The sequence below is a fragment of the Coptis chinensis genome, chromosome 9, assembly GCF_015680905.1.
Source record: "Coptis chinensis isolate HL-2020 chromosome 9, ASM1568090v1, whole genome shotgun sequence".
NCBI lineage: Eukaryota > Viridiplantae > Streptophyta > Magnoliopsida > Ranunculales > Ranunculaceae > Coptis > Coptis chinensis.
Window position 1 is genome coordinate 22,662,335 of NC_141464.1, and position 13,746 is coordinate 22,676,080.

The window sequence follows — 13,746 nt, forward strand, 5'->3', positions numbered from 1 at the left end:
GGAGTATTGATGGGGTAACTATAGGCATAGTTACTTTTGTTATCAACCACTCTTCCGAGCGGAGAGTGGTGATGGAATTTAGTCGACCCACGGATGTAGTTTCCGTACTAGTATTACCGTTTTACCTCAAATCTTTGTGTTTTTTCGTTTTAGGGTTGGGTATCGCTTGGCCTGGAAACACGCCTTTTGGTTGGGCTTTCTCTTGGGCTAACTATTGGTTTAAATTATTAACGGATTGTAGAATGTGTTGGTTAGATTGAGCCATGGTTTGGAAAAGTTGTTGGCTCACTTGTATGAAGGTGTCAAGACGATCCGGTTGTGTGGGTGTAGTAGTCACGGATGGTGTGACTGGAACTATCTCGCGTTGATTATTTATGGGCGGATTGTGATAGCTATTATTTATCGGAACGATACCTCTATTATCATTATAATTATTATAACTACATTGACCTTGTCGAGGTTGCGCTTGGTTATTATAATTATTATAATTACCCTGATCCTGTCCTTGTTGTGGTGGAGCTTGGTTATAACTGTGCGTTGGCCTAACATATTGATTATTGTACCACTCAGGTGTGACTTGTTGGTTATTTCTCCAACCGAAGTTGGGATTTTGTCTCCAAGGGCGTTAGGTTCACTATTAATGGAACAAGAATGTTCATAGGCTATAGGACGATTGGGAGTTGGGATCTTTCGGGACTCAAATGAAACTACATGGATTTGAATTTACATTCATGACGGGATAGGCTTTTGTTGGTACAGAAATGGCCTCTACCTTTTTTGTGAGGGATTCAATTAGAGTTTTAAGCTCAGGATCTGATTTAACCTCAAACATACTGGTAGCCTTAACTGTTGAAGAAGAACTAGCGGAGCGGGAGTAATCGTCACTACCCCCAATTATTATTACGCTTTAGTCGATCTTCCAAAATTTATATGCCTCTGAGGCTCCTTTACTTAGGAAACTACCCCCATTCATTATGTCTAGGACTTCTTTATGGTGGTGTAGAAGTCCTTTGAAAAAGGCACGAACTAACGTGTCTTTTGCTAGGTGATGGTGTGGACACTCTATAAGGAGATCGGTGAAACGATTCCAAGCCTCTGAAAATAATTCATGAGGATTTTGTCGAAAGAAGTGAATCTTGGAAAGCATTTCATCCGTCTTTAGGGGTGGGTAAAAATGTTCCATAAACAGCTGAACAAGTTTGGCCCACGAGTCCACAGAATTAGGCGTTTGGGCAGTTCACCAAGACACCGCCTTATCAACTAAGGTGAAAGGGAATACCCTCAATTTAATTTGTTCCGCACCAACCGTAGGATGGTGGAATGTTGTAAGGACTTGTTCAATCCTACGATCTTTGATAAGGTTTTTCATGGTCTAAACCATGAAAAACGGGTAACAAATTAAATATATTTAGGGGGATGCGGAAATCCCCCACTGGGTCTGCTAGAACGATGCAAGATTTAGGGCTATAAATTTCAAGGCTTTATAAAAGTCGAGAGAGGAGTCTCTCTTTCTTGACCATAATATCGGTGGTGTGTGTGAAATAGTAGCTAGAGGTGTAGTGGGTGGGAAAGTAGATAGACTTGTTTGTTGACGCGTTTGCGTGTAATTACGTTAGTTGTTTTTCTTCCACCGGACCTTAATCTCATGCAAGACTAAGTCGAACTTAACTAAACATGCAACACTCCAAACAATTTCGATATACTAGTAGAAACCTCTAACCGAGATGTGAGGTGTGGAAGAAAGGAATACCTGATTAAGGCCCTTGCTTCGCTTTATGAATAGCGTCTTGTTTACGAGTGTTTAGTGTATATAACAAGTTAAAACACTGAAAAACTTGAAAAATCGAAATTGAAACAAAACTCGTGGAAATCCGGCAAATTTCAGCTTTTGGCGTGAGTCGCCGCTTTCGCTTTGAAGCTTGTCGCTCCGTGTTCAAGATAACTTAGGTGGTCGCGGTGTTCCAAGAACTTAGCTGGGTCGCTCGGGTGGGCGGTCGCTCCGTGTTCCAAGAACTTAGCTGGTCGCGCGGTATGAAGGCCGTCGCAGGCCCGTAATTTTTCGCGGAACCTTTCAATGCTGAAAAGAACAACCACAGTATGAATCAAACAAGGGTGGGTGGGTGAAATGGGACTTAAAAATGACTAATTATACTATGAAAACAATGCTAAAGTGAAACTAAGATGGCAGCGACGCCATTTGATAAAAGATAAAATTGAATAGTCTACCTACGAAATGAACGATGAACTCCAAACGTAAGTAAACTAAAACTTTAATGTGTCTATATTTATCAAGTTTTCTACTCTCAATTCTATCGAAATAGAGTGGAGTAACAAATTCGTTCCACTCCTAGTTCTTTAGCATGTGATGTTTTTTAGTTAACTAATCGGTCTTAAGTCTAATGAGAGGTTTACGAGGGGGAATTATACTATGATGCAACTACCCACAAGATACAAACTATAATTGATTCAACTACGGAAATACTACGTTGATTATATAATAAGGAATTAGGGGGGATTGATTCCACCTTAACTCAACTTAACTCACTAACGATTTAATCGTCAGTAATCGAATTGAATCGCCACGCTAACAATTGGTTCTTCCTAATCCCTAATTACACATGACATTTCTACCAATTCATAACTAGCATGTGAGCGATTAAACCCATTCTCATGGCTTAATTAATCGTTTCTAGAGTGGAATAGAAATTACACGGCGACTCTACGATAATCGAAATCAAGCTTTCATCAAGGCTTCTCAACCCCCTCTAATGGAGGTTTAGCCGAGAATCATTCCGCAATCATTTCCATATGAATCTAAACTAAACATAATATCAAGATTCGAAATTTACTAATCTAAATTAAACAATAATTAAATTCTAATTAATAACTAAGAAATGGTAACCAACAATAATTAAAACTAGATCTAATAGATTGAAATAACAAAAATCAAAATGACAAGAATAATAACTATTTTATTTATCTAATGAATGATATTCAATGATTCAAGAAATTAATCTAAAACAAGAAATGAAATTCTAAAACTAAGTTCTAAAACTCATTAATGGAGGCTAACTAATCTAATTCTAATCTAGGTCTAACTATCTACCATTAACAAAGAGCTAAGCTTTTGTTTTTATACTTTCAGATCCAAAATCGTGCATGGGCTTGGAGCCATTGTTTTGGGCAAGAGAATCAGGCCCAAAACCCAATTCTTTCAGTCCAAAAAGGCCTCTTCAGCTGCAGTTGGCTTCAATAGACTTTTCGTCCACTTCTGCTCCTCTGATTAGGTCAAGGCTTAGACCATTGGAAAGCTCTTTCCGAGCCGGTCCTTTTGACGTAAGGTAGGCCCAATTCCGAGGTCTGAGTCCAAAGATATGGTCTTCGAAAGTTCTGTTGACTTTGTGTACTGTTTCTGCCCGCGTCGGTTTTGACTTTTCATCTTTTGACCGGGCTTTACAGAGGCTTTGTCTTCTTGAAAATTGGCCTTTAATCACAGAACTCCTTAGCAACTAACTTTTGCTCCTTTATCTCGCTAAAGTGGCACATTTCTGCATATAATGGACTTTGAAGCCTGAAAAGCATAAAAACACGTAATCAGTATTAACTCTTAATTATTACTCACATAATTGGTCTAAAAGTATGACTGTTACAGGGTTAAAACTACAGTTTTGGGCTCTTATCACCGCCTTTCAAAGGAAAGTTTGTTCTAGAACTAGGAGCTGGTATTGGTCGCTTTACTGGTGAGTTGGCTAAGGAGGCAGGTCAAGTCCTGACATTGGACTTCATTGAGAGTGTGAGAAAGAAGGTAATTTTCGGGCCGGTTTAGTAATTGGTAAAAGGTTAAAGCAGTATCTTTCAACTCTTTGTATAAAACCCCAACTCCCAATGCTCTTTCCCAATTTATGGCATCAAGGTTCCTCCTCCGATTGTTAAAAATAACGCATACGTTAAAGGTAAGAAATAAATGCAATTTCAAATGTCTTTTAGGGATAAATTTGTATAACTTTTGGTGTATTTTGAAATTTAGAAATCCTTAAACACCTTATTTTCATGCATGGTGTCTATTCAGCTTATCAGGAAACTTGGTTTGGTACATCACTCTCATTTGCATATGCTTTAGTTTCATATCTTTGGATTTTACTAATAATACCTAACTCATTTGCATTGGTTTGATTTATGGCTTCGTTGGGGTATTTGAATTGAAATTGATACACAATCTGATCCTATCAATCAGTAGTAGTTAGTGTTATTGATATCAAATATTGGATAACTTTTTACTGCGCTAGCTTTAGATTTATTTTTTTTTCCTCATTTTTTGCAAAACATGCTGCGCCTTTCCTCACTCCAATAGAAGTTGGCCATGTAGGTGCGTTGTGATAACTTTTTGCTTCTTTTACAAGTTTTCCTGTTACAGTGCGTGACGATGCAACCTTACCAAGACCTCAATAGCCTATGTAAAGGAACAAACCGATGGAAAGTAAGGGGATGCATTACAAGATTGTGGGACTCCGCTAATTTGGAAGATAAAAAATAGTTCCTGGGCTTGTAATTTTTGATATTAGATTTTAAGGTAGGCACTTTTCATGCTTTATACTTATTAGTTTTTTTAAGTTTGTGTTGCATTACTACCTTATTTTTTTTTTTCTGGAAACTAATTTATTTGTTGAAATCTTCATCATGAACAGGGTACTCACGATACCTTATTTTCTATTTGTGGTTGACTTATGCATATAGGGAGCAACAATGAACTTAGGGGAATGAAGGAGATTTACATGTGAACACAATTCAAGAATTTTATTCCTTCTCACTGTACATTGGTAAGCCATTACCTTCTCTCATAACTTAAGCCTCTAATATATTTTAACTAACAATCTCAGAACTATGGATCAAGTAATCCATTTTGTTCTTAAGATTAATGTTTGAAAGCAGCTTTTTAATTTATTTAGTTTGTATACGAAGATGTTTCAACTCAAAATCTGTTTGGAATTTTTTTATTAACAAAGTAGGGGTCGAGAGCATTCCCGAGTTCTTAGAGCATATATAATGGTGAGTTCACCTTCACAAGTAAAGTTAGGATTTGTATTGTCTGTTAATTCCTTAAACTAAGTTCTATTGTAGACCTCTCCATGTCATTGCTAGAAATTATAGGGATGCGCATATGTTATGAGTTTAGTTTGGTATATTGTGGTACATTGGTTGTTTTACTGGATGTGGCGCTCATAGTTTACTGAACTTTGGCAAACAGTGAAAGTTTTTTGAACATGTACTTTTCATCTGGCTATAACTCCTATAAGAGCTTTAGCTTTTTTTGGTTCCTGTACCCTTGACAGTGAGCTTCTATATAGTTCAACACTAAGAAGAAAGGAGGAGTTTTTGAAAGTTTTGCACATGACTGGAATTGCGGCTTGATAGGAAGGTAGGAGAGACATTTTCCTTATTTTCTATCTGATAAGTACTTTCAGAATTTAACCACACCTTGAATTCTTGATGTTGGTTTACTTTTTGTGGGTCTGTGGTGTAAACCTTTCATACCTCAATTTAGATTGATTTAACGGTTGTTTGTTTGAGAAGTCTGCCTGCGCCCCAATAAGCTTTTCAAAGAAACTTAAGAGAATAGTATTATCCCAATGTGATATTCCACTATGTACTTTATATTTATCTATAAGAGAGGGGTCCAATCTATTCAACTAATTTATTTTTGTTGCCAATTTATATATTGAAGTTTGAAAGACAAGAGGTTCTCTTTTCCCTTTCCTCTCCTTGATCTATTTAAACATTGTTTGTCCTTGAGCCTCTGCATGAAAACGACACCTGGAGCAATCACTCATCAGCAGAAATTCCACTATGGCCGCACATACAGAGTGATGAAGTGGTTATTTTGTGTCATGAAACACGTGCTATGGTTAATTTCATTCACCGCCGATCATATGCATCAAGTAAAGAGTTGTATGATCACATAGAGCAGTTATTTGTTGACATGTTGCATGTATTCCTCACTCGACTCCTAGAAGTCATATTCAATCATATTCTTGAGTGCCCCATAGAAGAGTATGAAAATAGAGTAAGACTTGGTTTGGTACTCATTTGCAAATTTGAGCTGCTAGAATCTCATTTGATATTGTCTTTTCCTGCAGAGAGTAATATCTTTAGCCTGATTACTTCTCAAATTTCTGCCACAAAAACGGGAGTGGAAGGCATCATTACTACTGACATTGACCCTGTGATTGAAGATTTTGGTAAAACTCAAGCAGGTGGACCATTTGAAAGATTTGAATGATTTGTATAAATATGATGACAACACTTAAATGTGCCTTACTTTTTCTATGCTCCCTAATGATATGCGTGTCTTCCTTTTTTGCAGAAAATGAGATGAAATCCAACAGATGTCTTTGCATGGAATGTATAGTATTTGGCTGTATGTCGACTGTCGAGGTAAGGTTCTGTCCAAATGCTCGATTCTATATTAAGTACAAATATGGCTGAGAAAGAAATGAGGAGATTAATAAAGTACCATACTTTTATGTAACGGAAAGAAGGTAGCTTACATATAGACAGTGATCTTCTTTGTCATTTGATAGGTAGAAAGACAGAAACTCAGCAAAAGTTTCTCTGTTCTGCTATCTCAGAGTGGAGTCTTTTGTTAGAAACTGTGAGTTGTTATTGGTCTTATGAAAGGAAACTTTAAGATTTTGGAATACCCTCTTGCGTAGAGTCCCATTATCTTCTTCCATCTTTTAAGAGGGAGAGAAAGATCAGGCTGAAGATATAGACTATTAAACTCTCTCAAGGAAAAAAACAAGGAGATTTGTATACCAAGTTGGTGGAAGTATTGACTTTGGGTATCACGTCGAAATCCACGAAAATGAGTCTACGAGATGACATACATTTGCGTCGGTTTTATTGTGGCAACCATTGTCCAAACAAAGCTTGGTGCATCCAAAAGTTGCAATGGTAAAGCAAAAGTTGATATTGAACCCGATCAGGTACACTCTCCATAGTCTCTCTTTTCTTACTTCTTAGTCTATACTAAGACTTTCTATAGATTACTAAGTAGTGTTACTTTTCTTACTATTCATGTTTGCAATTATTTCGAGACAAACGCAACAAAATTGTGGTCGGGGCATTTGTGTTGGTTGGGACTTATTTTTTTTTGTGCGAGCCTTTGATTATTGCTATGGTAGTTGTCATGTTCAGGAAAGAGAAGTTGGACAATTTACTTCAGGATCGTGTGGACAATTTGGCCTTGCCACCTCCATCAAATTAGGTACTTTTGAGTAATGTTCATTGCTTTTTATAATTCATAGACATCATCTCTTTTAGCAATTTGGTTTTCATTTAGCAAAGCAAAGTCTGCATGGGACTGTTGGATGTCCATTTTATATTGCCCTAAACTATTAGTTGTGGGCTATAACAAAGTTGCTTATGTTGTATCCCTGGGATTATTTATTACATTTTTTCTCAGTGGAATGACAACAAACTTGCTGATGTTGTATCCCTAGGGTTATTCATATTTTCCAATCAATAAATTGTTAGAGCTTCATGTATTCAAGTTCTATTGTCTTGCTCTAATAGCTTTCTAATAACAATAATCTAAAAGGAATAATGTGATATGGATTCTTGAAGGGAAGATATAACTAAGTACAATTAATGGAGACATAGTTGACAAGCTAAGTAAGCTCAATGTAGTAACCTATCACCCATACTTCTTTTAATCTTAGAATCACACTTGATATTGAAGATGGCAGAAGGGTGTTCTTTGGAGAATTATAAATTGAACGTGTATTCTTCAATAAGAGGTGTGTCCTCTAACTGGTGTAGGGTATTGCTACTGTGAAAAGTAAAAGTCACAAACAATTTTAAATGTGAATTGATGCATGGAATTCTAGGCTTAATAAAGAACAACAGATATCACCAAAATTCTTTGGAAATATTAAGGTGAAGGTTGAAGAAGAAGCCAAAATTCTTGAGCAGATTATCAATAAGGACAAATGCAAGTTATTTCTTAGTCCTATGTCCAATAGAAGAAAGGTCCTTATACAGGGGGTGCTGAACATCAATGAAGGTCATTTACCTGAGAATTACCTGGGTGTACCTCTTATCATGGGAATAGTTACCAAAGCGACACTTCCTCCTTTAGTGGATAAGATCAGAAAGAGAGCGTCAGGTTGGGCAGGCAAAATGTTATCTTTCCAAGGAAGGGTGGTGCTAGCAAAACATGTCCTCAATAGTATCCTAGTTCACAATATGGCTATCTACAAATGGCCAAAATCGGTGATAAAGGAATGTGAAGCCATCATCAAGAACTTTATCTGGAGTGGCAACCCAGCGGAAAGGAAGGCTATAACGGTTTCTTGGGAGAAATCATGCAAACCAACAAAGGAGGGAGGGCTATAAATAAGGAGGCTCAAAGATATTAATCTCGCGATGCTTATGAAACAAGCTTGGACTCTGCTATCCAGAGATGGAGACTGGTCAGATTTCATGAGGGGGAAATATATTAACAGAGCTGGTGGATGGTCAAACTACAAAACTTCAACAGTTTGGACTGGCATTAAATGGGCTCTCAATGAAATGGCACCACTACATGGATGGAACGTCGGTAATGGTGAGGCGATTAACATTTGGAGGGAGAACTGGCTGCTGCAGAAGCCCATATGCGACTTTTTTCAGGAGGAAAGGAAAGAAATTCTTAAATTCCAAGCTAGACTCAGTGAATACATTCACGAGGATAGATGGTCCTTCTCCAACGAAATGACACAAGTACTTCATCAGCTGGGCATATATATCTCTAAGTTACCTCAGCCAGATAGCTCTAAAGAGGATTCAAGAGTTTGGATAGCTTCTACAAATGGGCAATGTACAGTGGCAGCGACACACGAAGCTATAAGAAAAAAAGCTCCAAAATCAGCATGGAGTAAGTTAATTTGGAGTGCAAAAATTCTTCCGAGAACACAGGGCATTGCTTGGAAACTAGCGCATGGTGCTGCTAGAACGGATGATTAGCTGCAGAAAAGGAAGGTTCACCTCGCATCTAGATGTTGTATTTGCCGAAATCAAAAGGAAGCACTGGATCACGTCATGTTCCAATGTGCCTTTGCCAAGAAGATTTGGAAGTTTGCACAACAAATCTTTCAAATTCAGTGGGAACTAGAGTCATTCTCTGATGTGAGGCAGTAGAGCAAGCATTACAGATCTCTCATCTTGGATATGTGGAAAGCTTGCTCATTGACGGTCATGGTTAGTCTTTGGAAAACTAGGAACAAAGTAATCTATGACAACAAAGCTCCAAGCTACCCACAAGTTTGTTTCTTGGTCAGGAGAGCGATTATAAGAGCGCACCAGAAGTCCTCAGGGAATATGGAGAACTTGATACATGATCTCCAGATTCTTAAGCACTTAAATCTACGACACAAAATTCGCAGGTCCCCAAAAATCTTTGAATGCTTTTGGCTACCTCCTCCTCCGGATATACTCAAGATAAACACTGACGGATGTTCGAAAGGAAATCTGGGAAGGTCAGGATGGGGATATGTTTTCAGAAATTACAAAGGAGAATTTCTGGGAGCTGCTGTTGGTGGAATGAGTATCTCCACAAACTACATGGCAAAAACAATGGCTATTGTACAGGCCATTAACCAGGCGATTGATTTGGGATGGCGATATATCTGGGTGGAATGCGATTCTTCTTCAGTTGTCCATCTTTCCAGAACAACACAACGCATTGGCGAGTTAAAGAAATATGGCAATCTCTGAAAGAAAAAGCGGCATGGATAAATGTCACTCCAACTTGGAGAGAGACTAATCTAGGAGCGGACAACTGTGCCAGACAGGGGGCTGCGTTAACACAGGGAGACAGTATATGGTGGATTTCTCGACTCTCTTTCATGATTCATCTGGAGAACCACCATACTACTTATTTTCATTTTGTTAACTAGATAATCATATTCTAGTGCAACCATGTATTTATATTTCTTTCTCTATTCTGCTACTTTTGGTACCATGTAACTCTTATTCTTTTATAATTAATCAATTACTTTTAGCAAAAAAAAAAAAAAAAAACAGATATCACCAATTCAGTCTTTGATTAGACACACAAGAAGGATATGGATCATATGGGTTCTATATGTCAATTAGAAAAACCTCGAAGTATTCTTAATCTTTATAGGCGCCCCCTTTTGAGCTCTCTCAAAGTGTCCACGTTAGTTTTTTAGATTTTATCTAACGGAAAAATTAATAACAACGTTGATTTCAATGAATTTTATATGGATCTTGATCCAGTTGGAATAATCAACAAGATAGATATGAATGTAGCTACCGACAATTAAAGTGACTGTTTGAATCAGATTCTTCCTCTATGATCTTTTCTAGGGAGGAACAACACCATCAGAAAGGATTTAATCTCAATATGGTAATCTCTCTAATTTTATTTTCCAGGCCAGTTGATTTCTTAAACTTCAATTAGATTTAAGAAAAGCCCAAAATCCAAATAAGAAACCTACCTACGTTGGAAACCTTATAAGTTATAGCCAAAAGAAAAAAAAAGAAAAAGAAAAAACTTTTCATCAAAACTGACCCCAAAACCAAAATCTAAAGATAACTCCATTTATGTCTCAGCATCTAAAAAAGTACAAATGTGGAAGGCCAAAAGATGTGGAAGGATTTTCCAAATGTTAGGAGCATTCTCCACCAAGAAAACCACCCACTCCTGGATGTTTAGGATGGTATCACTTCAGCACTGAAACTAAGATTGAATCACCACAAATTTTGGCAGCCCAAGAACAAACTTATCCAACTTGGCATCTAAAGGAGTTAAAATGATAAATTCAACTATCTAGCTTTAACAGTGCATATTGAAGTATAAAACTAGGTTATTTTCTATGAGGTAGTTGCATCTTCATAGGAACTCTCTAAGCTTAGTAAGTATTTCACCTCACGCTTCAGTTATGAAGTAATGATGACATCGAGCTGCTAAAGAGTTGAAAACAGGCTATCTTTGCATGTATTTCTTAAGTTTTAAGTACTCTGCCTCAAGGTTTTATAGCATATGGTACTATATAAAGTATTAATTACATATTTAGACGAGTGTAAATTTCTAATCGAAGACATTAATTTATTCAGAAGTTGTAAAGACTTGAAATTTACAAATGTCTTGACTTGAGAAAGTAAAACTCCCAAGAACAAGCAACTAAAGTAAATGTTAATGCAACCTAACGTTTTATCTCATGGTATGTCAATTTACACATCCACCTTACCTTAGGGTCAGATGAAACTTACACAACCCTTTCAGACATGCATTCCAAAAATACAATGCAAAAGTACAATTTCTAGAAGTTATAATCCAATGACAAGATGATACCTAAAAGGCGAACACAGTAATGTGAGAATTATGTATAACTATTGGGATTCTTGGATCATGTCTCGCTCAAACTTTACACTTCGCTTTCGGTTTTATACAATCTCTGATTGAATATGTGAACTTACACATTTGTCTACACACTCCAGTTCAAAGTATATGGTTTACACATCCACTATTCGTCTTGCTGGCCTCAACCCAACACGCATTTTAGAGTGGCGTATGTCTAAATTTGTGCAAAAAAGGCAGTGGACTATTGGAAGTAATAGTTGTTCTTAGATAGCCTTCACTCCTTTTGAGACCACCACCACCTAAGTCTTGGGGTGCCTTCATGACCAAGTCAATCTCACTACCCCATGACTCTGCCACCATGGGATATAATCCGCAGTCTCTACACTTTCCCAGAACTTGAGGTCAAATTTCTCACCAATCGCACTACGTAGGATTTACATTCTCTCCCCAGCTTATTTCAATCACCAGAAATTAAAAAGGCTTCAAGAACCGAAATACCAAATATCTCTAATCTGAAAAGTATACTAGAAGATTACACATTTTCTCTCACCTCAATGCTAAAATGCTAAGGGAAAAATAATGTGTATGGAATCCAAAATCAAATGAAAGGCCCTTTTGGAATTTCACTATTTTTTAATATAAACAATTAAACAGAGGTGAGATCAGAAACCTATCATCATAATCATATTGCTGTGGACTGTCTACCTAATCACAAACGCCGCTTAAATGGTCAACATAGTTGTTATTGGTAGTGCTATCTTCATAAAAGGCTTAAATGAAAGACATAAATACCTACCTATGCTTGCCTCCGACACTTAAAATAATTTGTTAAGTATAAACCTATAAAAGTGAGTTTAGAAATTTGAGGTCTTTAGGCCGTTATATAAATTAAAAAGGAAAAGATAGATGTTATATATAATTTTCTTCTTTTTGTAGGTTGTGCTATCTTCATACAAGACTTGAAGAGAAAAAATAAAATGTGCCTACCTTGGCTTATAGTCTGCGCCGCTTAGAATCTTTAAGAGATTTAAATTGTGTAAGATGTATGTGATTGCCTCTTTTAAGCTGGCTTTCCTTTCTTCCTCGAACTTCCAAAGTTCAGGAACTACATATCTTCCATTGGCATTATACTCATTTATTTCCCACTTTTATTTTATTGTTTTGGATTAGTTATGCTTAAATATTTTATTTTGATTGTTGGCTTGATATGAATGATTTGATCGTCACATGGAAACCTTGAACACACACTCTCTAGCTCAATTATTAGACTGTATACACAATCTCCATTACCGAGCTCAATGATTTATAGCAAAAATAGGATAAGATTCTTCTAATAATTTGTCTAAGTAATTCAGACATGTTTAAACAATGACGGAGTTTGTGTAGCATGTCACCCTTGGCAGAGATGCTATTATTTGCAAGACAGGTGTATATATGTGTAAACACCTCTGTCATTAAATTGCATCAACACATGCAAATAAGTATCAGCACCTAAACGAGCCATAATGTCGAAATAACCTTTTGAATTTAGTCCACGATAAAGGTTTTCCTTCTTTCGCCATGAAACAGGTAGGGAGGATGGCAGGACAATTTGCTAAACCAAGGTCCGACCTATTTGAGGTCAGGAATGGGGAGAAACTTCCCAGCTATCAGGGGACAATATCAATAGTGATGCCTTCAATGAGAAATCTAGAACCACCTGATCCCCAAAGGCTGCTTTGAGCCTATCTGCAATCCGCGTCTACTTTGATGTTTGAACCTCCTTAGATCATTTGCCACTGGTGGATGTGTAGCCATGCAGAGAGTCACAAAGTGGAATCTTGATTTTGCTTAACACAGTGAGCAAGGGGACAGGTATGTGGACTTACAAACTTGTGTGCATTAATTGTTATATAGACCTATACCTGTTTAAATAATCATTTTTTTGATTTTGAATGCTTCTTTCTTTTAAGGTTCATTCATAAGACTTTACAGGTCCCTTAATATGAAATCAAACACTCGAACTAGAACTAGGATAAGTGTGTAAATTCTGATATTCTTTTATTTGATTTGGCCTTACCCATATCCAGGAGGGTATTTATCCCACTCTGGCTCTTTCATGCAACTGTTGCACGAGGCAAATTCTCTTGAGATAGATAGGCCTTTCAATGGGCATTTGTTATGTGCGTTCATGAAGATTCCTCCTAGGATACACACTACTAACAATAGTACAAAAATTAGGAAATAATATGATTGAACTAAGATGAGAGAATGTTTATCCTCTTTTGTACATTTCCCTTATTAATCAATCTTAATAGTTTGAGAGTGAATATGATTTCTTTGGTGCTGGTCATAGCTCTACCAGCATCTCTTCAGCACTTGGTACCTTTTTATCCTACATC

At 37.0% G+C, this 13,746-nt stretch overlaps 2 protein-coding genes across 2 annotated transcripts; both read left to right on the top strand.

Annotated features, from left to right (window-relative positions):
* Positions 1-8,424: 8,424 nt before the first annotated feature.
* On the top strand, positions 8,425-9,003 carry LOC147475230 (uncharacterized). The gene has a single exon (XM_086585326.1). It carries the CDS (start codon positions 8,425-8,427, stop codon positions 9,001-9,003), a length of 579 nt encoding a protein of 192 aa, XP_086441452.1.
* Positions 9,004-9,234: 231 nt separating this feature from the next.
* Positions 9,235-9,753, top strand: LOC147475231 (uncharacterized). The gene has a single exon (XM_086585327.1). It carries the CDS (start codon positions 9,235-9,237, stop codon positions 9,751-9,753), a length of 519 nt encoding a protein of 172 aa, XP_086441453.1.
* The last annotated feature ends 3,993 nt before the right edge of the window (positions 9,754-13,746 follow it).

Bases quoted from the DNA above. Each gene is read 5' to 3' on its own strand.
- LOC147475230 (XM_086585326.1), top strand. From the start codon at position 8,425: ATGCTTATGAAACAAGCTTGGACTCTGCTATCCAGAGATGGAGACTGG.
- LOC147475231 (XM_086585327.1), top strand. From the start codon at position 9,235: ATGGTTAGTCTTTGGAAAACTAGGAACAAAGTAATCTATGACAACAAA.